The following is a 26,125-nucleotide window of genomic DNA, read 5'->3' on the forward strand; positions in this document are numbered from 1 at the left end:
AGGGATTGAACTAAGAAATACACAGCTTAATCGTTGGCTTTATTTTAGAGGCAGTGTTACGGCTAAAGAGGAAGAAAAGGTGGTGCAGGAGGAGAGGTGGGGAAAGCAAATGCTTTGTACCTTGTTCCAATATCCAGCCAGCTTCCATAATCTTTAACCAGAAAGAAGAAGTGCTAAGGTGAGAGAGAAAAACAAAGAACACCATGTTGTTTGGTAAATAAACGTTGCACAATGAGAATCACAAGACTCAAACGCATGTTTCAGGCGTTCATTTGGGGGCATTTAATTCTTGAAGTAAAAGGTGACCTGGCTTCATCGGAGAATGTTTAACCGAACAACAAACATGTCAGGATACAAGCAATTAAGGAAGTGGACTTGAAGAGGAGAGGGCTAGGTTCAAATTCCTGCTGTGCTATGAACTCTCTGAGCCAAGGTTCAGTGGTACCTCCGGTTACGAACGGACTTCTGGAGGTCCGTTCATAACCAGAAACCGTTCTCAACCTGAAGTGCGCTTTCGCTAATAGCGCCTCCCGCTGCACGTGTGCCTCTGGCGCGCAAATTTCCGCTCGCATCCTGGGGCAAAGGTCGCAACCAGGAGCAAATAATTCTGAGTTAGCGGAGCTCGTAACCCGAAGCGTGCATAACCAGAAGCGTTCGTAACCAGAGGTACCACTGTAGTTGTTACAAAGTGTGTATGGCTATTGTTGAGAGCAGCAACCTTGTGGTCTCTTCCCTGTACCTCCGTAGCAATGTCTAGAAAGAAAGGGGGGAAGCCCACAATGTAATCACACCCAGGTTCTCCTACCCAATTTGTTGGTGCAGCTTGCAAAGGTGGGAATGTGTCGTGCATCGTGTTCTAAATGGTTACTGGTTACACCAATAATGTAAAACCTTATGCACACTTAGGGACACGGCTGGCACTGTGGGTTAAACCACAGAGCCTAGGACTTGCCGATCAGAAGGTCGGCGGTTCGAATCCCCGCGACGGGGTGAGCTCCCGTTGCTCGGTCCCTGCTCCTGCCAACCTAGCAGTTCGAAAGCACCTCAAAGTACAAGTAGATAAATAGGTACCGCTCCAGTGGGAAGGTAAACGGCATTTCCGTGCACTGCTCTGGTTCGCCAGAAGCGGCTTTGTCATGCTGGCCACATGACCTGGAAGCTGTATGACGGCTCCCTCGGCCAATAAAGTGAGATGAGCGCCGCAACCCCAGAGTCGGCCATGACTGGACCTAATGGTGAGGGGTCCCTTTACCTTTATGCACACTTAAGGAGCTACCCAAAGTCATGCATACAGTGTGATCTGCCTCATCTCCTGCAGCAGCACTAGGGGAAGAAGCAAAGACTGCTCTGTTTGCAAGGCTGTAGAGAGAGACTCCCATCAACAGCTGCAAATATCTTGCAATAATATCTGTCCATTTGGAGAACACCGTTCAAGTCAATTTACAATATAAAAATATAGTAGAGCACTAAAAAGACACCATGAGAACAAAACGATAAAACTATTTACATCTCTTACAATTAATTACACTTTGCACGCGGCAAAAGTTGTTAACTGTGACGCGAAACCATTTTTCAACTCTGAGCCAGGCCTCTGGGCTGCAGAGTCGTTTTCTAACTGCCAAATGGTCATTTCCGCAATTCCTCCCACAAAACAACAACACAATAAATATCCCATTCTGAATTGGCAATATATGAAGGAGTAATTGCCTTGGTTTTAGCAGTGTGTACTTTGGGCCTTAGAAAATACCTGAACTGATTCAGGTCAGGCAATTTCCCCATGCAATTTTCGCAATTTATTTATTATGACGGAGAGAGAAAACATCTCAGAATGGGACCCAGACTGGAAATGCAGATTTATTTTTTTCTTTAACACTCCCCCTTCCTAATCACATTTGTTGACTACTCTATAATTAAAATTATGACTGCCTAGCACTTAGACACATTTCTCCGATGGCAGCAGCTCCATGAAGTAAGTGACACAACAAAAGCAGGAGGTGTTGTGACATAACAAAAGCAGAAGGTGGTGTCACTTCAAGTAAGTCCTCAGGGAAGGGTAAGAGATGTGGGAAGCAAAATCTCAGAAGAATAGCAGGCCTTTCCCCCTTACTGCTTTAGAGACACATCCCTTCAAGCCATGTCATAAAGTGTAAATTGTGTTACAGCCAACAAAAATGGCTTTCGGGGAAGAGTTGCGTGACATTTCCCCCCCTTTCTCTATTAAAAAAAGAGAGCAGTTTCAATTTTAATAAACTGTGGTTCTGAAATTATAGGATGGATACTGAAATATGCTGTTCCCCCACGCTTAACTCGTGTGTGTGTGTGTGTGTGTGTGTGTGTGTGCATGTTTGTGTCCCTTCCTGTCTGGTAATTCAGGCATCTCTCTTGAAAAATTAAGGCAGACCATGACATAGTTTTCTTTTGTTCTGAAGGCAGGGAAGAAAAGGAAGAAAAATTAAACTGGGCACCCAGGTGCATCTAGCATTCCCTTTTCACTCACAGGCTTGAACATTCAGTATGAAATACGTGAAAACCAAGCACCGCTAACTTAAAAATAGCTCTGTGGAAGAACTGAAGTAATAAAGATGATGTCTCTTCTGATGCATTCATTAGATGATGTACAAAGGATTGTGAAAAGGGGGTTTGTGGGGGAGGGAGGGATTTCCATCTGCAATTTATGTGGGGTTTCAATTCAGTTCCCTGCCCTAGTTCCAGAAACTTTGAAGTCTGAAACTAATTCAGATTTCTCTTGATTGAATTAGCAGAGCTCTCTGGGTTTTGATCTTATTTGTACAGAATGTCCGACAGTAGCTTACCAAAGCCATGATGTCTGAAATCACAAGAACAATGAGAAAAAGCCTGGAGGGGGGGAAAGAGAGAGACAGTGTGTCAGAGGAAGACCATAATTCATACTTCAACAGTGCAACAACAAAGCTTCGTAGAATCCCAATAATATGACAAAAAGTGTTACAGAGGTGCAGTTCATTTCTCCTTTCATCTGTTTCCTTGGAATTATGTGTCTTAGGTTACCAGGGATATACATACCCTGGGCTAACTAAGGAGGAGGGATCAAAATTCTGTATTAAGGCAAGCTTAAAAGGAAGGCCATTTCCCTACAGTTGCTCACAGAGCGAATTGTGTGGAAGCCTTTGTTATTCTACTGTATTTAACAGCAGTATTGAGAAGTCACCTTTCAGGACAGAGCCTTCTCAAGGCAGCTTCTAAAAATGTAATGCAATGCTGAGGGCATAGTAAGTTTAAAAGAAAAAAGAAACCACGATAATTATTGAAATTTTGGTTCTGTATCTGCTGCTCACGAGGAACAGAAGAACACTGAGATTTTACCTGTGGCTGGTGGCCCTGCTAAGCTTCTCTGTATTTCCAACATGTCACAAAGCACTGCTCACAAGTTTTTCAAGGTTTATTCCTGCCCCCCTAAGTAATATCCTACATTTCCTCCAAGGAGCTCAAGGCTGTGTGAATCGTTTTCTCCCTCACTACCTGCCACATTTTATGCTTGCAAAAGCCCTGCTGTGAGGTAAGAAACGGGGTATTCCTAATCCTTGTCCAACATTCAAATCCAGCCTTTGCTAGCCAGGTGCCTTCCAGCTGTGGTGGCTGTGGATGATAGGAATTGTAGTCTGAAATGTCTGAAAGGAGGCTGGCTGGTGAGAGTGGCTCTAACCACTCGCCACACCTGCTGTGAAGGTGATTTCCACAGCTTTAGGGATTAGAAACCTGTATGCTGAAAGCAAAGCTCCTCTTACAAAGCTGAGTTCTGTGGCCATTACCAAAGCAGTTACTTTGGGCAAAACAAAACCCCATCCTGGCTGACATGATGTATTAACCAAACAAACCCAAGACATTTTATTTTGTTGCTGCAGCTTTAGGCTTATATCTTTAAAAACGTGGTGGAAGTCGATGCTTATAATTCCAGGTAGGTAAGTGCGTGTAATAAGGGCTGTATTAAGTTAGGAAATGAACCCAGGAATCCAGCCTAATGTAGCAGATGAAATGTTAGACTTGAACTAGGGATATTTAGCTCAAAATATTAGAAATGCTTCAGAGCAACACTTTGCATTATTTTGCCTGACTTCAGGCCCTGTGTACCTGAAGTCAGCCCAGATACTGAGGTCCAGTTCTGAGATTCTTCTAGCAGTTCCCTCGCTGCGAGAAGTGAAGCTACAGGGAATCAGGCAGAGGGCCTTCTCGGTAGTGGCACCCACCCTGTGGCAACACCCTCCCATCAGATGTCAAGGAGAAGAGTAACTATATAACCTTTAGAAGACATTGTGTTTTTAGATATGCTGTAAGCCGTCCAGAGAGGCTCGGGAAACCCAGCCAGATGGGCGAGGTATAAATAATAAAATTATGGTGATGGTGGTGATGATGATGATCTGAAGGAAGCCCTGCACAGGGATGCTTTTTAATGTTTTGTTATGTTTTTATATATGCTGGAAGCTGCCCAGAGTGGCTGGGGCAACCTAGTCAGAAGGGTAGGGTACAAATAATAAAATTATTATTATTATTGACTTTCAGGTCTCTCATTTGCAACTGAAAATGGCTCTAGTGGTTCAACCTATAAGCAACTGAGCCAGAGCCTTTGCAAATCCTCTCAGAAAGGACTCTTTCTGCGTCTCCCTACCACTCAGGGAGACAAGTTCTTGTTCACAACTTTAATACTCCCCAAGAGAACCAAGGCAGTTCTTAATGGCCTCCCTAAACCTTTTCATTTATATTTGTTCCAGGTTGATAAGGCAGCCACTCTCTTTTGTGCCCCAATAACTGATAGAGACACCCTCCACCAAGTTCACGAATGGATGAGTGTTGAGTTCCACTTAGCCTCGAGGCACAAGAAACTAGTTATCCAATTCTTTGGTATACAAGATCATTTGTGTTTGGGAAAGCACATTTCAGGGAACGAAATGGACTATGAACAAGCAAAGTGAAATACAGCTAAAGACTTTTTCATTATCTTTATTTTTCATTAAGTGACTGAAATATTAGGCCACATGAACGCCGCTCTAAATTGCTAATGACTGGCTCTGCCAGCGACTTGCACTGAAACAACGCTGCAAACAGCTGACCTAGTAGCAGGGAGATGGGCCATTAACTGTAATAATAATTTAATTGTAAAGAATTATAATTAGAAGTGCGCTATCAGTTACAGTGTGAAATTTCATTAAAATGTGCTATTCCATAGCACAGAGCAAGACTATTACGGTGGCTTCTAACAAATGATCCCCCTCCGAGAAAAAAGCAGAATCTGGTCACGTGATCCAAGCGTCAGCTTGGTAAATTAATTATACCTTACAAGATCATTATAAATTTGACAAATCCAGTTCCTGCAGATTAGCTTACAAGCTTAGTTGGCTTTGCAAAGCAGATGCACAGCTGGATATCACCATGTCATTAAAATTACTGGCAAAACTTTTAACAGCGACCACATAGAGGTATGGGATGCGGGTGGCGCTGTGGGTTAAACCACAGAGCCTAGGACTTGCCGATCAGGAGGCCGGCCGTTCGAATCCCCGCGACAGGGTAAGCTCCCGTTGCTCGGTCCCTGCTCCTGCCCACCTAGCAGTTCGAAAGCACGTCAAAGTGCAAGTACATAAATAGGTACCACTCCGGCGGGAAGGTAAACGGCATTTCCATGCACTGCTCTGGTTCGCCAGAAACGGCTTAGTCATGCTGGCCACATGACCTGGTACAGAAGTAAATTGCCCCCAAATAAATCTTCTTTTCCCTTGTAGTAGTAGTAGTAATAATAATAATAATAATAATAATAATAATAAACTGAAGATCTGCAGTTGCTTCACTCTGTCAAATGGCAGGGCCAGCCCTGTATGTGAAATAGATGCAATCAGGAACTCAAGTCACTACCAGCTTTTTAAAAAGCTTTTTTTTTTTTTAATAGTCAGAGATTTGATAAAGCTTGAACCCAGTGAATGAAGAAAAATTGTACTCGCTGCAGGGATTTACAAAGAAATAGCTGCAGACAGTTTACTCCGTGCACCCCAATGAACCCCCAAGCAACTGCTGCTTCGGTAAAAGTGTTTACTGTACCTTTTTGATGATAGCTGCGTTGTGACTTGAACAGCTTCAAAGGCACATGACACAAGAACAAAAGGGATTACAATCTGTCGAGGACACGGAATTACATTAAGCTAATTGAAATACCGCAGAGAAAAAAACAACAACCAACAGCCACAAATTAACATAGCTAGTATTCAAAGAGACAGTCAAGCACATCTTGAGGTTGGCTTTACAAAATTCATCGTTTTGAATGCAAACATTTTATCTAGTTAACAGACCTGTTGCCTTCAGTCATGGCCCTGTAGGTTCTGTGCATTGCAATCAGAATATTAATAGTCCTTGTTACAATTCTAATACAGCGGTATATATTTTAGAAATAAACTACTGTGTTATGCCAGGGCTCTTCAAATTATTCTACCTTCACGGAACACTTCCCATACAAATTTGCCTGCTGAGGAACTTCTGGGGCACGTTCTCGACTTCATATTGCCGAGAAAGATTGCCAGTATTTTGTCTGCCTTTACTGCTCTTCTTAGAGAGGAAACTTTGGCAGCTTCCAATGTCACCATCCCATGAAATAGTCAGAAAACCACTAGGTGTTTCCACTTTCTGAGCCATTTTCTCTAGGACTGGTACAATTCACTCATTTGTTCGTTCCTTAGAATCCAGACAGTGTTTCTCCCAATTTGCTGAATCTCTGTTTTTCTCCAAATGTAAATGCTGGTTTGCAGTGATGTTTGGTATTTCCAGTGTGCAACCTTTGCGAGCCTGGTGCCCTCCAGGGCTACAACTCCTATCTGCCGCTGACAGAACTTGCTGGAGGGCACCAGGTTGGCAAAGGCTGGTGTAACACAATCCTCTGAGGTCTGAGCGGGCGCAATGCTATTATCTCATTGTGCCCGGAGGTGTGACTTGCGACATGCATGATGATAGTGGGTAATCCATTACCTGTTCCACAATGCTGCCCCTCTGCAACACAGTTTAACATGCTGTATCCCTGAACAGGAATGGATGGATCCGTCAGTTCCCAATTTATCTCATTCTCAGTCCCTTTCGCTTCTTGCGGCTTTCTTTTAAACTGCACTAAAACACGAGAATGGGGCCTTCTCTGCAGTGGCACCCTGCCTGTGGAATGCTCTCCCCAGGGAAGTTCGCCCGGTGCCTTCATTATACACCTTTAGGCGCCAGGCAAAAACAGGCCTTTGGATGATTTGATTGACATCCTATGCCCTTTTAAAATGTGGTTTGTTTTTCTTCTTGGGTGTGTGATTAGGTTGTTGTTTTTATTTTGATTATATATATATATATATATATATTGTGGTTTTATACAGTGGTACCTCAGGTTCTGAACTTAATTCATTCCGGAGGTCCATTCTTAACCCAAAACCGTTCTTAACCTGAGGCGTACTTTCACTAATGGGGCCTCCCGCTGCTGCTGCGCTGCTGGCACATGATTTTCGTTCTCATCCTGGGGCATAGTTTGTAACCCAAGGTACTACTTCCGGGTTAGCGGAGTTTGTAACCCAAAGTGTTTGTAACCTAAGGTACTAGTGTATTTTGATTTTGTGCTGTGACCTCCAGGTATAGGGCAGTATATAAATTCAATAAATAATAAAAAATTAACAATAAAATTTGCAACCCTATAGTTACAGGTTTACACAGTGGTCCAAGGACTGCCTTCAGAATATAGGATCTTTTCACAAGTAACAAGTGCTCCACGGCTGCTAGAAAGCTTGACTGCTGCCACAACCGCCATGCATACGTACAAATGTGATCATAGAAGTCCCTGCAATGGATAACAACCCTCCTCCCAGGGATTTCCATAGCAGGTGGTGGGAGAAAAAGATGGCCACCCCAGGGCAATCATGATCTATTTCAACAAGCAGCAGCAACAAACAAGGTTTCATATGGAATTCTGCTTATTTCAGTAGGACCATCCGCCATCCTGGATAGCTTAGCTGGATAGAGCATGGTGTTGATAATACCTCTTACATTAAAAACCTGACAGTACCAAACTATCGAAGGCTTTTCACCAAAGCCAGACTAAACGTCTTTCCTTCTGCAGTGTTGGATGGCAGGTTGAGAGGAGTTCCCTACCAGGACAGACTTTGCTCGTGTGCTCAAGACATTGATTCCATAAAACATATTTTGTTGCACTGTGCAAAATATGAGCAGGCCAGGGCTGAACTGATATTAGCCTTGCTGGTACCTTTCCCAGGAAAATCAGAGGCTCACTATGTCAGGTTCCTGTTGGAAGACCGGACAAATGCTAGAACATTAGCAGTGGCAAAGTTCTTATCGGTGGTTGCAAGAACCAATGATCCCTATATTCTGAACAAAATGCTTGTTTAACCTGGAGGTAGGCTGTATGAATTGTGTATTGCTTTGTAACGATTTGTTGGGTCTCTGGACTATAATAAAGATTGATGATTATAATACCAAGGTTGCAGGTTTCTAAATTCTATGAGTCTATGACTTACTTTATTTAGCTTGCCTTACAGCTCATGAATATATATATATTTTTTAACGTTCCTCAGAAGTCGAAAGGCTTCCGAAACACGTTTTTCATTTTTCTCCAATTTACTCTGCAGCCAGCCCATTGATCCTCGGTTTTCCAATGTTTGGGAAGCTGAACGGTCTTCTGGAACGGACTACATTCAAAAACCGAGGTTCCACTGTGTGTGTGTGTGTGTGTGTGTAGCATTTTGCATTTAAGAAGTCTTACAAGAGCAGATAGGCTATTTGTGCAGGAACAGTTAAGTTAGAATTGAAAAATTGTGATCCCATCATTCCCTAAAGGTACAATTACTAACCTTCCACAACAGCAAGGCTCCCATCAGGAAAGGGCTGAACACAGTCAAGAAGCAATGGACTGAAGTTGGATCAAAACTAGAGACCAAGAATGAAACCAAAACAAACATTATGTATTTTCTGCAAGTAATATGCTCTACTAGGAAACAGGAGTTTTCCCATCCCCCTTACAATCAACATTTGAATTATCATGCAACAACCTTTCAGGTCACACGGCTTCTAGTTTTATAGGCTGCCTCTATTTTTTTACATAACAAGCAAACAGTTCTTGGATGCTACTTTTTGCTATAAAGTTTTATTTTACGAAAGTTTTGTTTTACGAAATGTTTCCCACCCTCCGTTTGCTTTCACAACAGGTCAGTACTTGGACAGACAAAGAGTTATTTTAAACAGGCTGCCAAGAGTCAAAAAATGTTGGTACTTGCATAGCAACTTTCTGCTGTTGCTTCATGAAGAGTATCTCATGAGATACCCTTGTTCTGGTGACCTTTCTGCTGGATTGCTACAATGCACCTGCATGTCAGACTGCCCTTGAAAATGATCCAGAAGCTTCGGCCGGGTGCTGGGGATGATAAGTGGTTCAACATGCTAGACTCACAAGGCGCTGGATCTTAAGGAGCTGCACTAGCTACCAATATGTTGCTGTACCAAATTCAAGGCACTTGTGGAGTCCTTTGCAACTTGGGAACTAGATATCTGAAGTAGAGTTTCCCTCTGTATAATAATAATAATAATAATAATAATAATAATAATTTATTATTTATTATTTATACCCTGCCCATTTGGCTGGGCTTCCCCAGCCCCTCTGGGCGGCTTCCAAAAAATATTAAAATACTGTAATACATCAAACATTAAAAGCTTCCCTAAACAAGGCTGCCTTCAGATGTCGTCTAAAAGTCTGGTGGTGGTTGTTCTCTTTGACATCTGGTGGGAGGGCGTTCAACAGGGAGCCACTACCGAGAAGGCCCTCTGCCTAGTTCCCTGTAACTTGGCTTCTCGCGGTGAGGGAACCGCCAGAAGGCCCTCGGCGCTGGATCTCAGCGTCCGGGCAGAACGATGGGGGTGGAGACGCTCCTTCAGATATACTGGACAGAGGCCATTTAGGGCTTTAAAGGTCAGCACCAACACTTTGAATTGTGCTCGGAAACATACTGGGAGCCAATGTAGGTCTTTCAAGTCTCGGCGGCCGTTCCCAGTCACTAGTCTAGCTGCCACGTTCTGGATTAGTTGTAGTTTCTGGGTCATCTTCAAAGGTAGCCCCACGTAGAGCGCATTGCAGTAGTCCTCTGGCGAGGCAGTCCGCAGGCAGGTGGGATCTCATCCTGCGTACCAGATGGAGCTGGTAAACAGCTGCCCTGGACACAGATTTGACCTGTGCCTCCATGGACAGCTGTGAGTCCAAAATGATTCCCAGGCTGCGCACCTGGTCCTTCAGGGGCACAGTTACCCCATTCAGGACCAGGGAATCCTCCACACCTGTCCGCCTCCTGTCCCCCAAAAATAGTACTGTCTTGTCAGGATTCAACCTCAATCTGTTAGCCGCCATCCATCCTCCAACCGCCTCCAGACACTCTGTATCAGGCTACTCATGTGTTAAGATGTGACAGGATGGCGCTACTTGATTGCCAAGAGAAATCCATTATGTAGTGACATAGGGCAGGGCCTTCTCTGTTGTGGCACCCCACTTATGGAATTCCCCTTCCAACTTCTCTAGACGTAGTTCACAATAGTTACCTGTTCACAGAAGCTATGTTTCCAGTACCGAAAAAGGCTGTCACTTGGAAGAAAACCTGGGTAGGGCTAAGGAAAACACAACAAGCTCCTTATTGAGCAAATGGTCACACTTCTTTCCCATGCTAGCGTTCCCAATGACAACTTTGCACCACAGGTATAAGATAATGGTAAAAATATCCAAAACACACCAAGCTGTGCATGGAAAGTGAGATGAGAGGAATAATGCTTGCAAAGGCTTTAGAACGTATTTTTGATTAGACATCCAAAAAGATGGCTTTGTCTCAATCACAATTAATGGGTAGATTAAATATTATTGGCAGCCCATCTTTCAGGAAGACAAAGCCTATGTATGTAATAGCCAATTTTATATAGCAACATCTGCTCATTCCTCCCCCCCCCCCCCCAATCTTACATTGTGTTAGAGTCACATGCTTTTTAACATGTCAGGTGAACGGTAGCTGGGTAACCAAACTATTCTTAAAGCATAACTGTTCTGATTGATCAGTTTCCATTGTCCAATAGGAAAAGTAAGAAAAGGGGTAGGACTACTCGAATTTTAACAGGGTGAAAGCAGGTCCCATTTGTTTGTTCAACAAGACCTCGTTAGATTCAACATTCAGGTAACAACCTAAACTCTACCTGTAGCTGATGTTTACTAAAAAAAATTAAGGGAAACAGGAGTCAGAAAGATCTTTACTGCCTTCTCCTAAATCCCAAGCCTCAGTTTTTAGATGTATATATAAAGACGTCAAGTATATGCATCCCTGCAAAGCTTTGGAATTGTCCCCCCACTCTATATATTAATGTAGCTTTCTCACTGTTAGGAAAGCATAACTGCATGGGTAGGCAAACTAAGGCCCAGGGGCCAGATCCGGCCCAATCGCCTTCTAAATCCGGCCTGCGGACGGTCCAGGAATCAGCGTGTTTTTACATAAGTAAAATGCATCTCTTTTATTTAAAATGCATCTCTGGGTTATTTGTGGGGCATAGGAATTTGTTCATTTATTTTTTTCAAAATACAGTCCAGTCCCCCACAAGGTCTGAGTGGACCCCTGCTGAAAAAAATTGCTGAGCCCTGCATAACTGCAAATAAAGAAATCCAAAGCATGTACTTCTCAGAAGTGTTTAATGGCCCAATGATATAGTGAGCAAAACTCTTCTTCTGAGATTCATACCTACAATTTCTGTGTAAGACAAGAGGGAGACGAAAAACACAAAACCACAAAAGTGCCAGAATGCTAAATATATGCAGTATGAATAAACTCATGGAAAAACAGGTTAACCAAAGGCCAATAACAAGTCCTAACTGGGAAGCTTTTCTGGATATCGTTTTAAAATTTTAAGATTTTAATTTTAAAAACTGAGCACAGTATATTGGCTCAATGCAACAACAACAGCATGATTATGTAAACTTTCATTCCTCATAATAATAAATAATAAATTTTATTTATACCCCGCCCTCCCTGGCCAGAGCCAGGCTCAGGGTGGCTAACACCAGTAAAATTACAGTAAAAACATAATGGGGGGGGGACCAATTTAAAATACAGGTTAAAATGCAATTTAAAATGCAGCCTCATTTTAAAAGTAGCCCATAGATCAAAACCATAAGGGGAGGGAAACATAAGGGTCAGACTGAGTCCAAACCAAAGGCCAGGCGGATTAGCTCTGTCTTGCAGGCCCTGCGAAAAGGTGTCAAGTCCCGCAGGGCCCTAGTCTCTTGTGACAGAGCGTTCCACCAAGTTGGGGCCAGTACTGAAAAGGCCCTGGCCCCTAGTTGAGACCAATCTAACCACCTTGTGACTTGCAACCTCCAAAATGTTGTCATTTGTGGACCTTAAGGTCATCTGCGGGGAATACCAGGAGAGGTGGTCCCGTAGGTATGTGGGTCCTAGGCCACATGTATGCTTTCTGTCCCAATGACAAGCACTTTGCTTATAAAATTATCCACCATTCCAAGCCAGGCCCATCCTAAGAAACCAAGATTTTGCTTTGGGGGGTGGGTGGGGGGGGAATGAAAATGAAAAGCCAACCCATTGCATTGCAACCAGGCCTTCACTCAAGGAAGAAAAAGGATACGAAGAAAAAAGATCGCCGGACGTCATCCAAATGAAGTTGTCGGAACTGTGTTAGATCATTAGTGTATGAAAAGCTGAGAGCAGCAAGCTGTAAAAGAGAGAAGAGAAATCAATGCCACGATGTCAGCTGCTATCCTGTTGATATTAAAGGTATATTTTCCGGGGAGCAAATGAGAATTTAAAGAGTTATTCCTTTACAGAAGCCCGTGTCTGTTGCTATGAAAGCATCTTCCCCAACAGTTTTATTATACTTTAATGACTCTCAATAAAGTTATCGCTCAAGCAGGATGATCAAGTGGAAATGCTTCTGCTGCCTTAGGTAAGGAAATAACTCCCCGAACTTTCCATTTGCTCTCTTATTTCTTCCTGCTTTTCCCCAAACGTCCTGGAAGGAGACGTATTTTCATAATTCAGAAAAAAGGTGATTTTTGCAGCTGAAGCATTCTCCTCTAGTGAGCTACAGCGGGAAGCAACGGAGGTGCCATATTCGCGACTGCCGGTTAATTCCTTCCCTCTGGTGCAGTGTTGATTTACGTGGATTGACAGCATAGCACCTAATAACTTCTTATTTCCATTGCTCCCACATTAGAGCACTCAACTGGATAATAGCACTCAGCCAGGTTACTGCAGAGCAAACTGAGCTACCTCCAGAGAGAGTAAGCATGGTTTGGTTTCTGTCATTCTCCTAGGTGCTAGTTCAGGTGTGGGGAACCTTTGGCCCTCCAGAAATTGCTTTAAAAAAATTCAGAAAACACTTATTCAAAAGTGACAATAAAATACATTTTCAATCAATATACCTGTACAGTGGTACCTCGGGTTACATACGCTTCAGGTTACAGACTCCGCTAACCCAGAAATAGTACCTCGGGTTAAGAACTTTGCTTCAGGATGAGAACAGAAATCGTGCTCCGGCAGCGCAGCGGCAGCAGGAAGCCCCATTAGCTGACGTGGTTCTTCAGGTTAAGAATAGTTTCAGGTTAAGAACAGACCTCCGGAATGAATTAAGTACTTAACCCGAGGTACCACTGTATTCCCTCCACAGACACCTCTGTGATGGTGCTGGCATTAAAATACCCTGTTCTGGTCTCCCTTTCCCCCCGACTTTTATTGAAGAAGAACAAATATTGCTGAACCACAACTCCCATCATGCTTGCTGGGGCTGATGGGAGTTGTAGTCCAGCAGCATCAGGAGGACCAAAGGCTCTCCACACCTGCTCTAGTTTCTCAGTGTAGCTGCTAGGGACTTTGCGCCAGTGGGTTACATTGAATTTTATGGGATCTGCCTGTGCTATCTTCACCCCTGCAACCAACCTGAATGCTACATGACCACAGCCTAAAACAGGCATAGGCAAACTCAGCCCTCCAGATGTTTTGGGACTACAACTCCCATCATCCCTAGCTAACAGGGCCAGTGGTCAGGGGTGATGGGAGTTGTAGTCCCAAAACATCTGGAAGTCCGAGTTTGCCTATGCTTGGCCGAAAGGGTGGGTTTAAAAGCCCTGGGCCTTTCCCACTTCCACCCATCAATTTTAAACATATGGTAAGATTTGAGGATTTATGGGTATCAGTTTGCATCTGCCTAGTGGAAATGGCTGCTGGTACTTGGGATTTTGCTTCAGCACTCCTTGGTTCATGACCCTTTTGGGCCACCCTAGTTGAGGGAAAAGAGAATCCTTTTTTCTTTTATTTGAGAATAATAATGCCTAGCCAAATAATGCCTAGACAACACATACACCAGAAGCAACAAAGTCTAATCAAAGTTAGTGCCTAGCAACTAAATGTCTAAGTGGTATTTACCTAAGGTGAAAATAAGGGTTACCTTTGGCTTTGGTGAAATGCCGTAACGTTGTACTGCTTCTTGTTCCATATTTATCCACACAAACATCAACAAAGCCAACACCAGGGGGAAAAGTGCTTCATATCTACGTCAAAATACATTTGAAATTAAAAATCAACAACCCAGGCATCAAATTTATTTTTCCTCCACCACTCTTCCATAACAAATGCTACTAGGTTGGGTTTGGTGTGTGGCAGGGCGGTGGTTTGGCAACTTGTTCAACAACTGTGTTGGCCACAGTCAAGCTGAGCTCTCCATCTTCACGTTACCTGCATATTGTTCCGATTCATACAGAAAATGCCAAACAGGTGGAAGAAATATTGCCCTTACTTGGCAATTCTCTCCTCATTTGAAATTGTTACCTTCAAGTCGGGTTCTGGTAAACTGGCAAGTACTATTTATCAGCCTCAGAAATTCATCATCTCCTTAGAAATTAGTTGTTTTGTTTGAGCAACGTTTTGTGGATGTGGCAAAATTATTTTTAGGGAGAAGTGAACCAAGATGGCCACATTTTGTTGTTCCCAGAAAGCCGGGATGCTTGAAAAATTCAAAATGGCTACTGCCATCAAAGGTGACTGCCTTCTTTTCCACTACAGGGAGCCAATTTCACAGTGGTCAAAAGATGAATGCATTCAGAAAACACACACACACACACACACACACTTACAGAGTGAACCAGTCGTTCCTCCAGCAGCCCTTTTTGAGAGCTACTGTATTAAAATACTATGACACAAGAAAGGGCATTGATTGCAGCTTGCTAAAAATATAAACCTCAGTGTGACATTCCATGCAACTCTATTATTACATTTGAAATACTAGGGGAAACTTCTTCTTTTTTTACATTTGGATTCACTGCCCTTTTCTTTTAGTAATAATATTTCAACCAACCCCCAAGATGCTTTATTTAAAAGCATAGGTTTAAAAGTAATCAATGGGGGCAGGGATTTCATCTCTTCAAATTTCTGTGTCAAATTCACAAATTTTGGATTGAATTGTTGTTTATCTCCAAATGCTGTTGGAGATCATAAGAAGTGAAAACTGAATGATTCAAACACTTGTTTTTATTTGATCCCCCTGTGCTGATTATCCCTTCCTCTTTTTTACTTTCTGGTTTCTACTGTATTTTGAAATCATAGTGTGTGTGTGTGTGTGTGTGTGTGTGTGTGTGTTAGCTACCATATGTGTTCTCATGAATCAATGCAATCAAAGGAGCTACAGAAAAATGTTTCAGAGTGTCATACAAATCACTGGCTAAATGTTTACTCCACGACGTCGGCAATGAGATTTAAACACACGCAGCATCTGGAACTTTACGTCTTACTGGTTAAATGCAATGGAAGAATGACAAGAATATGGCAAAATGAAAATACATGACTTTAAAATTGCTTAGGCAAGAGAAAAGCAAAAAAAATATATGCTGGAATTTCATTTATAAAGTAGAGAGAGAATTACCCTGTACTAAGCAGAAGGTATGTTGACATCAGGGAAAGAAATATGCTCAGCAACCTCGGGAAAAGAAATGTCGGGCTTAGCAGTGGAACTACCAAGGACAAACCTGCAATAAACACAATATCATCTGTCAACACCAACATATTTGAATACCCCCCTCAATGACTCGTAAAGCTTGGGAGCAATGTATGACTTGTGTAGTTTGCATTCACATTCCTAGAAGCTAGGGTGCAGGAAAATGGTTTCTTTCCTCACTCTTTGAATTGAATGCAGTGGAATATTCACCACACAGCAAAAACAAAACAAAAAGACCATCTGATACAACGATTCTGAGTTTACCCCATGAAAAGAGGTGGCCAAGTTTGGATATAACTTTTTTCACAGGATTCTGCACCACTCAACCAATAGCCTTATATGACCAGGCACATTCGTGCTTATGTGGACAATTGAAGTAAGCATGCCTGAGTTGTTACTCTTGAAGGAGTAATTTGCTGCTGGAATGACTATGTATATATGAACGGGGCCAAAGCCGGAATGTAGAGAGAAACCGCTTGAAAGGTAAAAGGTAAAGGACCCCTGGACAGTTAAGCCGAGTCAAAGGCAACAGTGGGGTTGAGGCGCTCATCTCGCTTTCAGGCCGAGGGAGCCGGCGTTTGTCCACAGACAGCTTTCCGGGTCATGTGGCCAGCATGACTAAATCGCTTCTGGTGCAACGGAACACCATGACAGAAACCAGAGCACACAGAAACGCTGTTTACCTTCCTGCCACAGTGGTACCTATTTATCTACTTGCACTGGCGTGCTTTCAAACTGCTAGGTTGTAGAGAGAAACAGCTTGGAAGACCTAGAACAGAGCCTTCCAAACTTTTCACACTGGTGACACACTTTTTAGACATGCATCATTTCGCGACACAGCAATTCAGTTTTACTAGCAAACCGGAGGTTAAACTAACCCCTTTCCAGCCCCAGGAGGAGCGCAGGGAGCATTCGCACAACACACCTACACCCTGCAGCCAACACACGTTTTGTGACACAGTTTGGAAAGCTCTGACCTAGAGGCTGGAAGAAGCCTGCCTTATTGCGAGAGGCACCGAGCAAAATATCAACTGGAAGAAGAGAACAAAAAGCATTCTTCCAGTTCCAGTTTTCGCAGCATCGACGCTATGCATCTGAACTCCACACTAGTTAATGATGCATCTCATTAACGCCAGGCTGAGCTATTAATCTCCAAACCCCAGTCCAATTCTAAATCTATATCACTCATGTGAGCTTGAAGAGGGTGCTAATATTCTCTTTTTCTTTTTTTGCAGGATGGTGCTTATAGATACTTCTATTTATGTATAATCACAGAACATTATCTTTCTGGAACCAGCTGCTGCCAGTCAAGGACATGTCCCTTCAGGTGAAACTCTTAAATAGCAGGAAATGTGTGTCTATATACATGTCTTTACATGCCGGACCAGGATAATCCCAGTTTTTTATTTGCATTTCTTTACTTCATAAAATTTATATACCACTTGATTGTAGGAAAAAATCTCAAAGCGGTTACAGTTTTCCCATGACTGCATTAAGGACCTTGGTGGGATAAAAGGTGGGTTATTTAGAAGAGGTAGGGCTGGACACTACTGGAACAAGGTAGTCATGACTACCTTAATTCCCATTGATTTCAGTGGCATGACTGTCTGGCTACAAACCTGAATGCCTATTTTATTTTATTTATTTGTGTGTGTGTGTGTGTGTATTATGTGTATGTGTAACATTATTATATTATTACACTTTGTAGCCATGATCATACATCAACCAAGCTTGCTTGCAATTAAAGAGAAAAGAAAAATGACATCTGAAGGGGGAAAGGGGGCAGCATAGTAACACTCCCCCCCCCCAAAAAAATAATCTTGGTGAATAGATTAAAAGATAGAACGTTTTTTTAAAAATGCTGACATGAGCAGAAAACTCTGAACTGAGGGAAAGTTTATTGGGTTGGGGAGGGCAGGGGGCAGCAGAAACCGCCCCATCGTTCGACCTCGAAGATTCAAGTCTCCCTCCAGCAGGGGGAGGAGCAGCAGGAGCTCTGCATCCAGGATAATCCCAGTTAAGGAAAGTAGTGCTTACCTAACGTTGTCCAGCTAATAATCTGATTTGCTGTAGGCAGGCCTTGTTTGTTGTGAAGACTACTGCGAGTACTGTTCACGATGTACGTTGACAGTGCCAGACTGAGAAACTAATAAAGGAAAGGAAAGGGAGCAATTAATCTGGGTGGTTCCACTATTCTGCAAAGACACCAAAACTTAAGCGTATAAACCAAAACCGTCAAAAAGAAAGAAAACGGAAGCAGATTTGGCACTTTTAGCTAGAAAAAGCACCCATGTTTAAAGGGCAAGACACTTGTACAGCTCTCCCACTGAGGACATGTGTTTAAATGGCTGGGGTTCCCAATGCCCCCATGAAGAATGAAATAGTATGTAACCCATCATGCCCTGCTATGTGTATATATTATGGGGAACTCTGGTCCTGTAAATGAGCATGTACAACCGACAGCTTCACAGAGATATTTGTCATTGAAATGCACAGTAGGATTCAAGATGTGATGTGTGAATCTACACTTGCCCTACATGACTTAAGTTCTTGATCTGAATAGGGCAGATACGACTGGCTATCCCATTTAACCAGCAGGAAAAAAATAGCCTCTACCAGTATGAAAGAGCAGTGGGACACATGTGCGCCATCACAACAGCTTTTCTATAAGCTTTGCAGCATGCTGGCTCCTACAATGACACATTTTCTGCATCTCCTGCTCCTTTAGGGGATGGGATAATTGTCAGGAGCTCATCCTACACTCGAGTAGGACCCTGGCAGAGACACATGCCCGACTGGCATGTTCTTTCCCTCCTGGTCAATCGTTCAGGAGCTTCAAAAGCTTTCTTCAGCCCGAACATCACAGCGAGCGATGCCAACAGACATCGGCACACTTAGGGATCCGCAGAGTCTTTGCAGCTTGCGTATCAGACCTCAGCAACTCAGCATTTTGGCTAATCTACTTTATTTACATATAAACACACACGGAGCACTGCAACATGGCTCCCTCTCTCTCTAGCATCAGACAGCAAAGAGAAAAAGAACAAAGGACAATAGTCCAGCTTCACGGAACACAGTAACACAAACATCCTGTCTCCATCACTTCTCACTCTGTGGAGTCAAAACATACACCGTCATGTGATAGACAAAAATCCCATGACTGCAATCATGGAGCAGGAATTCTAACATCAATAGCCCGGTGGTAGAGCAATGGTTTGCATGCAAAAGGTCCCATCCCCAACACCTGCAGCTAAAAAAAAAAAGACTAGGTAGCAGGTGATGGCAAAGACCGGAAGAAGAGTTTGGATTTGATATCCCACTTTATCACTACCCGAAGGAGTCTCAAAGTGGCTAACATTCTCCTTTTCCTTCCTCCCCCACAACAAACACTCTGTGAGGTGAGTGGGGCTGAGAGACTTCAAGAAGTGTGACTAGCCCAAGGTCACCCAGCAGCTGCATGTGGAGGAGCGGAGACACGAACCCGGTTCAACAGATTACGAGTCTACCGCTCTTAACCACTACACCACACTGGCTCTGTGACCTTCAAGGGTTCCTACCACTCAGTGCAAACTGCACTGGGCTCCATGATCTGGAATAATTCAGCATCATTGGGGAAATGATGGAGGTCAGACCACAGTGTCACAGGTAACTGTTGCTTTGCCCACAGTGATGCTGGAGTTGGGAGCCAGGCTATTTGCAGCCTCTTGCTGGCATCAATTCCCCCAACTCCATCTCTATACGAGCTCAGTAGCTCATATGGAGGCAGTCAGGTTATTTGTTTTGAACTGCTCATGCAGTTCCTGTGGTTTTACATGGTACCAATCTCAATTTAGTTTTCTGCAGAATTGGCTTGTAGGATGTCTCCCTCTCCCCAAAGGTTATTTGGTTCTTAACATACAATTCAGAATCTATCCTTTCACTTTGTCAGACTGGTTTGCTTTGCTTGGAAAAAATATATACAGTAGTTTCAATGCAATGTAGCAACAGTGCTCTTTTGCAAAAATGTTCAGTAATACTGTCCAGCTTCTGCATTTTTAGATTTTTTTATGTAGTTCTTAACTTTTCTTGCTGTGCCCAGGCTACTTGGCAAGCTTTTTCCATAATCCTGGGCACAGCAAGAAAAGTTAAGAACAACATAAAAAAATCTAAAAATGCAGAAGCTCTAGGAACCACATACTGCTTAACATATTTCAGTTGTTCATGTTTTCTTGGAGGCAATAAGTATTGTATAACCCCATTATGTTTTGGATGCCACCGTAAAGTATTCAGCAACTCCCACGGCAAACTGTTGATTCATACTTGCATAACTGCATTTCACGCTTGATTTCACCTAGGCAGAATAAATAGGGAAACGAAACAAACTTTTGGAGGAAGGCTTTCAACAAAGTTTATTTAAGAGGTAGACCTGTCAATAGGAGTCCATTTCCAAGCTTACAGTGTTACAGATTAGAGAGGTAATTAGAGTAGATCACAAAGCAGCAGATATCTGGCACAGGTTTCTATGCTGGTTTAATAAAACTTTGCCTGGTGTGCCATCATGTGACTGAGGAGATTTCACCCCTCCCATACCCAAGAATCTCCTGAGAATCTCCTGAGGTCTCTGCTGACTCTACAGAGAGGAGGAGCAATGTACTGCTCTCTACTTAATTAGTCAAGTGAGTGAATCTGTGTGTGAGAGAGAGTCAGTCAGTGTGTCGGAGAGAGAGTGCAAGAGATCGTGTTTATAGATAAGATTGCTGCTAAGAGCAGCTGCAGGCACTCAGAGTACAGCATTGATTTATGCTCAGAATATTTAGCTCTGTATATAGTCTTGTATTATAGCTGTAGTTATAGAATAAAGGAGGATATTTTACAGAGCTGCTCTCCGAGTGGTTTATACTCTGCAAGACTCTGCAAAACGCTGCTGCGCAACGACTGTATTATTGAGACAGTGAATCCGGTGCTCTCAGCTCCAAGCTGTGAGTCCATAGCACTGTGACCAGTTCCTGTGGGAAAGGAGGTCTCTGGCAGTGCTACCCAGCTTGCCTAGCCCAGTCGGGGCTGTAGTGCATGAGTTCAGTTGGTACACTGGCTCAAGGGCGATGCTGACATCGGTTATGGGCCCAGTCGTTGTCCCAGTCGTCTGACCAGTCGTTGTTCCAGTCATCCCAGTCGTCCCAGTCGCCAGAGGTGTCTGTTGCTGATCGCTGGACGGCGGAACGGAGGCTGCATGCTGGACTGATTTGTGGTGCCTAGAAGCAGAGCTGTGTTGGAGCAGAGTGCTCAAGCTGCCGCTGTTGCTGTTGCTGCTGCTTGAGGTATGTTGCTGACTGCCAAAGAAAGAAGATAGCATCCCTGTTTGCCTGTTAATTGCGCTCTGAGTGGGAGAGAGAGTGGCTGAAGAAGTCCAAGGCTTTATCTGTGTTTGCACGAGGGAAGTGTCTTGCTCTAAGTAATAGCAGACATGGCCTGTGCACATTCTGGCCAGATGGCTATGTCCTTTCCTCTCCTCACGCCTGAAAACTATGCAGTTTGGCAAGTTAAGATGAAAGCGTTTTTACAGAGGGAAAAGCTATTTCACACGATAGAAGATGACCCTCCAGATAAGGATGATGATGATTGGGCTGAGTGGCATGCTGCAGATATGAAAGCCCGAGGGACAATTGTTTTGAGTGTTTCAGACCACTTGCTGGTGAACTTAGAGGGTCAAGAGACTGCACAAGCTGTTTGGCATAAGTTGAGAGATATGCATCTGAGACAAAATGCTGGTTCCAGTGTGATTTTCTTCAAGAAGCTGTGCAGGTTACTGTTGGAGAAAGGTGGTGATTTGCCTAGCCATCTATCTCAGTTAAAGCGTCTCAGACAGGACCTTGTTCAGCGAGACCTGGCTATTTCAGAGGCTGTGTTTGCAATGCTGATGATAAATAGCCTAGATGATTCTTACAATGGAGTAGCTGCCCAGATTTCTACAATGCCTGGTGACCGGCTAACAGAAGATTATGTGTCTAGCATGCTCTTGAATGAGTGGGATCGCAGACAGGCTGTTAGATAAAGCCGGGACTGAGCTGCTAAAAATGTGCTTGAAAATGTGCCTGAGTCTTCAGCAGGGGAAAGTGAAAGTGAAACTGCTGCTGTTAAAGCACTAAAGTTGAAGCGGTGCTTTTCATGTGGAGCACAAGGCTATTTGAGTTTCCAGTGCTGCAAGAAATCTTCAAAGAAAAAGGGAAACTTCAGAGGCAGAGGGGGAGGAGGACGAAATCCCCAAGCACCTGCTACTTCAAAAGCCTTGATCTCTCGCTGCTCTAGTCAACGTGGGCGGAGTTTCTTCGTGATCGACTCTGGCTGTACCAACCACGTAGCCAAAGATAAGGATCTCTTTGTTCAGCTTGAGAAGCAAGAGAAAGAAATTCATCAAGCAGATGGGACAGTTCTCACGAGTGAGGCTAAGGGAACTGTGTTCTTAAAGAGCCTGAATGCAACAATTAAGAATGTCCTGTATGCGCCTGATATTCAGGACAATTTGTTGAGTGTTTCCCAGCTTGATCATCAGGGTTTTAAGGTGGTGTTTGCTAAATCTCGCTGTGAAATTCGTCGAGATGGCAAGCTCATTCTATATGCAAAATGATTCGGGGCTGCCCAATCCTTTTTGGGCCGAAGCTCTTTCGTTTTTCCGTTACGTGTATAACAGGAGGTACCAGTCTAGTGTAAATTGCACCCCATATGAGATGCTTCACGGAAGGAAGCCATGTGTGAAGCACTTTAAAATTTTTGGTTCGGAGGTTTGGGTGCACACCTCGCAGGGTGACAAACTGAGTAACTAGCCAGAGTTATCCTGCTGTTCCACTATATGTTTGTCTATCAATCAAGTTTTATTACAGAAGAACTGAAGTTATTTCCAACTTCGTCCTTACTTTGCAGCTGGATGGCCGTATGGGTAGAGCAGCAAACCTACGCCCCACATTTGCCTGTTCACTGGAGTCTATAGGGAACTGAAACTGGTAATACCGAACTGTTTGGAGTGGATAAGACAAGGCACTCCAAAAGGGCCTCTCCAAATTGGGTGTGTGGGCAGTAAAACAGCAAATTTAATTCTATACAAACAAGCGTGAGATAAAACTCACACTCATTGTAATGCCCTTACACAAATCAGGGCTTTTCAGTACAGAGAGGAAACAAGTAAGAAGGGACATGATAAAGGTGTATCTAATATATGAAGTGGACAGAGTGAAGTATTTCTTCCTGTCTCATAATACTAGAACTCAGGGACATCAGATGAAGTTTGTAGTACAGTGGTACCTCAGGTTACATACACTTCAGGTTACATAAGCTTCAGGTTACAGACTTCGCTAACCCAGAAATAGTGCTTCAGGTTAAGAACTTTGCCTCAGGATGAGAACAGAAATCGTGCTCTGGCAGCGCGGCAGCAGCAGCAGGAGGAGGCTCCATTAGCTAAAGTGGTGCTCCATTAGCTAAAGTGGTGCCTGGACACTGAGGTCCAGCTCCGTGGGCCTTCTGGCGGTTCCCTCACTGCGAGAAGCCAAGTTACAGGGAACCAGGCAGAGGGCCTTCTCAGTAGTGGCACCCACCCTGTGGAACGCCCTCCCACCAGATGTCAAAGAGAAAAATAACTACCAAACTTTTAGAAGACATCTAAAGGCAGCCCTGTTTAGGGAAGCTTTTAATGTTTAATAGGTTATTGTATTTTAGTGTTTTGTTGGAAGCTGCCCAGAGTGGCTGGGGAAACCCAGCCAGATGGGGACGGGGTATAAATAAGCTCAGCTCAGAGGTGAGAGGTGGAAGGGCAGTTGGGTTACAGGGAGCCTCCGAAGAATCGTGAGAAGCAGCTCTTCCTCCGGGTAGGATGGAAGCCACGCCTCCAGTGGGGAAGGGATGCAGGGCTTGGAGGATGCTAGAGAGAGCCGCAACACCAAGCCTGAGCAAAGCGGGGGGGAGGCAGGCCCCCCTTTGCCCACGCCCTTTCTGCGCAGTCGGTTTACGCGCAGAGAGGGGAGGCATAGGATGGGGGTCAAAAGACTGCTCTGCTGGGGAAAGTTTAAGGACAGCCCGCTCCCAGATTCTGCTAGTGACTGAGCAAGACATGGAATTGAGACGTTCTGCACTGTGAATGTTTTTGTACCGATAATAAAGCCTTGAAAGGATAACACGGAGCTACCACTGTAAATATAAACTATAGATTACAAATAAAACTGAGCAGTGTACACAACAGAGAATTAAGAGTCAGAGTCCAGGAAAGCTCAGGTAAATGTATAAGTCTTCAAGAGGCATTTAAAGGCCATTACGATCTCTTCCTCACAAATAACCCAAGGGAGGGAATTCCAGGTGGTGGGTCTGTGTTGTCACCAAGCATCAGCCAACAAAGCCCTTCCCAAATATTTTGAATCAATTTTCTATTTCGCTCATTTCTATAAAAGTTGCACACAACAGCAGCCACCATGCTTGCTTTCTTTTGTTCCATCTTCACAGCAACAGAGCTGTTCATTATAAGGAATTCCCAATAAATGCCCTCAAGTACAGCAGAAGGAAATCAGTTAAATCTAGTTTTAGAAAATAGCAGCTAATATTTGGGAACAGGCAAATATTTAAAGGCACCGTGGAGGGGAGGCTGGAAGAATCCAGTAATAAAATGAAGGCTTCACTAGGCCTTTTTTTTTACATGGCAGACCTCACCCATAACAGCCAATAAGGAAAGGAAGAAGTCAATATGAAGAGTTTACTAGGCTAAGGTAAAGGTAAAGGTACCCCTGCCCGTACGGGCCAGTCTTGACAGACTCTGGGGTTGTGCGCCCATCTCACTTAAGAGGCCGGGGGCCAGCGCTGTCCGGAGACACTTCCGGGTCACGTGGCCAGCGTGACATCGCTGCTCTGGCCAGAGCCAGAGCCAGAGCCAGAGCCGCACACGGAAACGCCGTTTACCTTCCCGCTGGTAAGTGGTCCCTATTTATCTACTTGCACCCGGAGGTGCTTTCGAACTGCTAGGTTGGCAGGCGCTGGGACGGAGCAGTGGGAGCGCACCCCGCCGCAGGGATTCGAACTGCCGACCTTTCGATCGGCAAGCCCTAGGCGCTGAGGCTTTAACCCACAGCGCCACCTGCGTCCCCTTACTAGGCTAGATACATTTAAATCTTCCATCTTTTTGTGGTGTTGCTGAATAAACATGTTTGGGAACAACTGAGTACAGATGCCTTCCAGGTTGGAATTACCTGGGTACATTTTTTGTGTTACATATTTAAATGTTACTAGGCTAGATACATTTAAATATGTAACACAAAAAATGTACCCAGGTAATTCCAACCTGGAAGGCATCTGTACTCAGTTGTTCCCAAACATGTTTATTCAGCAACACCACAAAAAGATGGAAGCTGGGGTGGATCTGTTTGCTCTGCAAACATAAAGAGCAACATTAAATTTATCTTTTCTATTATGAAAATGTACTATACACACTGAGGGTGGGGTGGGAATGCTGTGTGGAAGCCAAAACAGTCCTGTTTTAGGCTGATCAAGGCTGTTCTTTCAACAGTATTTGTGTTCTATGTTGGTACCAACAAAAAAAAACTCACTGAAGTTTGCCATTTTATTGGGTTCTCTCTCTCTTTATTTTCTTTTTCTTTCTTTCTTTCTTTCTTTCTTTCTTTCTTTCTTTCTTAAGGAATATATTTGAGAAGCTTCACAGAGCTCAAGAGAGATAGGTGTTGTGAGTGAAAAAATGAAACAAAATGTAGAATATGAAGTAGTATGATTTTGTGCAGCCTGATTAATGCAAACAATTAAATAAAAGTCTATTTATTTGGCTTCACAGAAACGGCTTGGTAGTCGTGTTTCGGGCTCATTCAAGAACCCAGGAAAATGGCATAGGATTAATGTTTAAGTTAGATGTAATTATCTCTGCAGAATTTGAATTTTTCAGAGTTTCCAAATACCAAAGCTAACTAAATTGCATTGGGGTTGTGGGGAGGGAAGTCAACAGCTCACAAAGGCTTTTGCTTCTTTCAGCAAACGTAGGACCACTTTGCACATGACATACTAGGTATACACCAAGACAGGAGTGTTTCTAGAATATTCCAAAAAGGAGTGCCAACTTGGCCCCGTGACAGTGGTTTCCTGAAGCCATGGG

General features: G+C 43.7%; 1 protein-coding gene across 7 annotated transcripts in view; it reads right to left on the reverse strand.

Moving 5' to 3' along the window:
- PIGN (phosphatidylinositol glycan anchor biosynthesis class N) overlaps positions 1 to 26,125 on the reverse strand; it is a 92,138-nt gene that overhangs the window by 13,803 nt on the left and 52,210 nt on the right. For all 7 annotated transcript variants that reach the window (XM_079984929.1, XM_079984927.1, XM_079984924.1 and 4 more), the window contains 9 exons: positions 18,052 to 18,160; positions 15,943 to 16,045; positions 14,473 to 14,575; positions 12,655 to 12,741; positions 10,579 to 10,634; positions 8,847 to 8,922; positions 6,064 to 6,137; positions 2,814 to 2,856; positions 121 to 173 (listed from right to left, as the gene is read on the reverse strand). In XM_079984929.1, the coding sequence (XP_079841055.1) occupies positions 121 to 173; positions 2,814 to 2,856; positions 6,064 to 6,137; positions 8,847 to 8,922; positions 10,579 to 10,634; positions 12,655 to 12,741; positions 14,473 to 14,575; positions 15,943 to 16,045; positions 18,052 to 18,160 (704 nt within the window). The remainder of the gene's footprint in view (positions 1 to 120; positions 174 to 2,813; positions 2,857 to 6,063; positions 6,138 to 8,846; positions 8,923 to 10,578; positions 10,635 to 12,654; positions 12,742 to 14,472; positions 14,576 to 15,942; positions 16,046 to 18,051; positions 18,161 to 26,125) is intronic.

Source organism: Podarcis cretensis (genome assembly GCF_951804945.1).
Source record: "Podarcis cretensis genome assembly, chromosome: 7".
Lineage (NCBI taxonomy): Eukaryota > Metazoa > Chordata > Lepidosauria > Squamata > Lacertidae > Podarcis > Podarcis cretensis.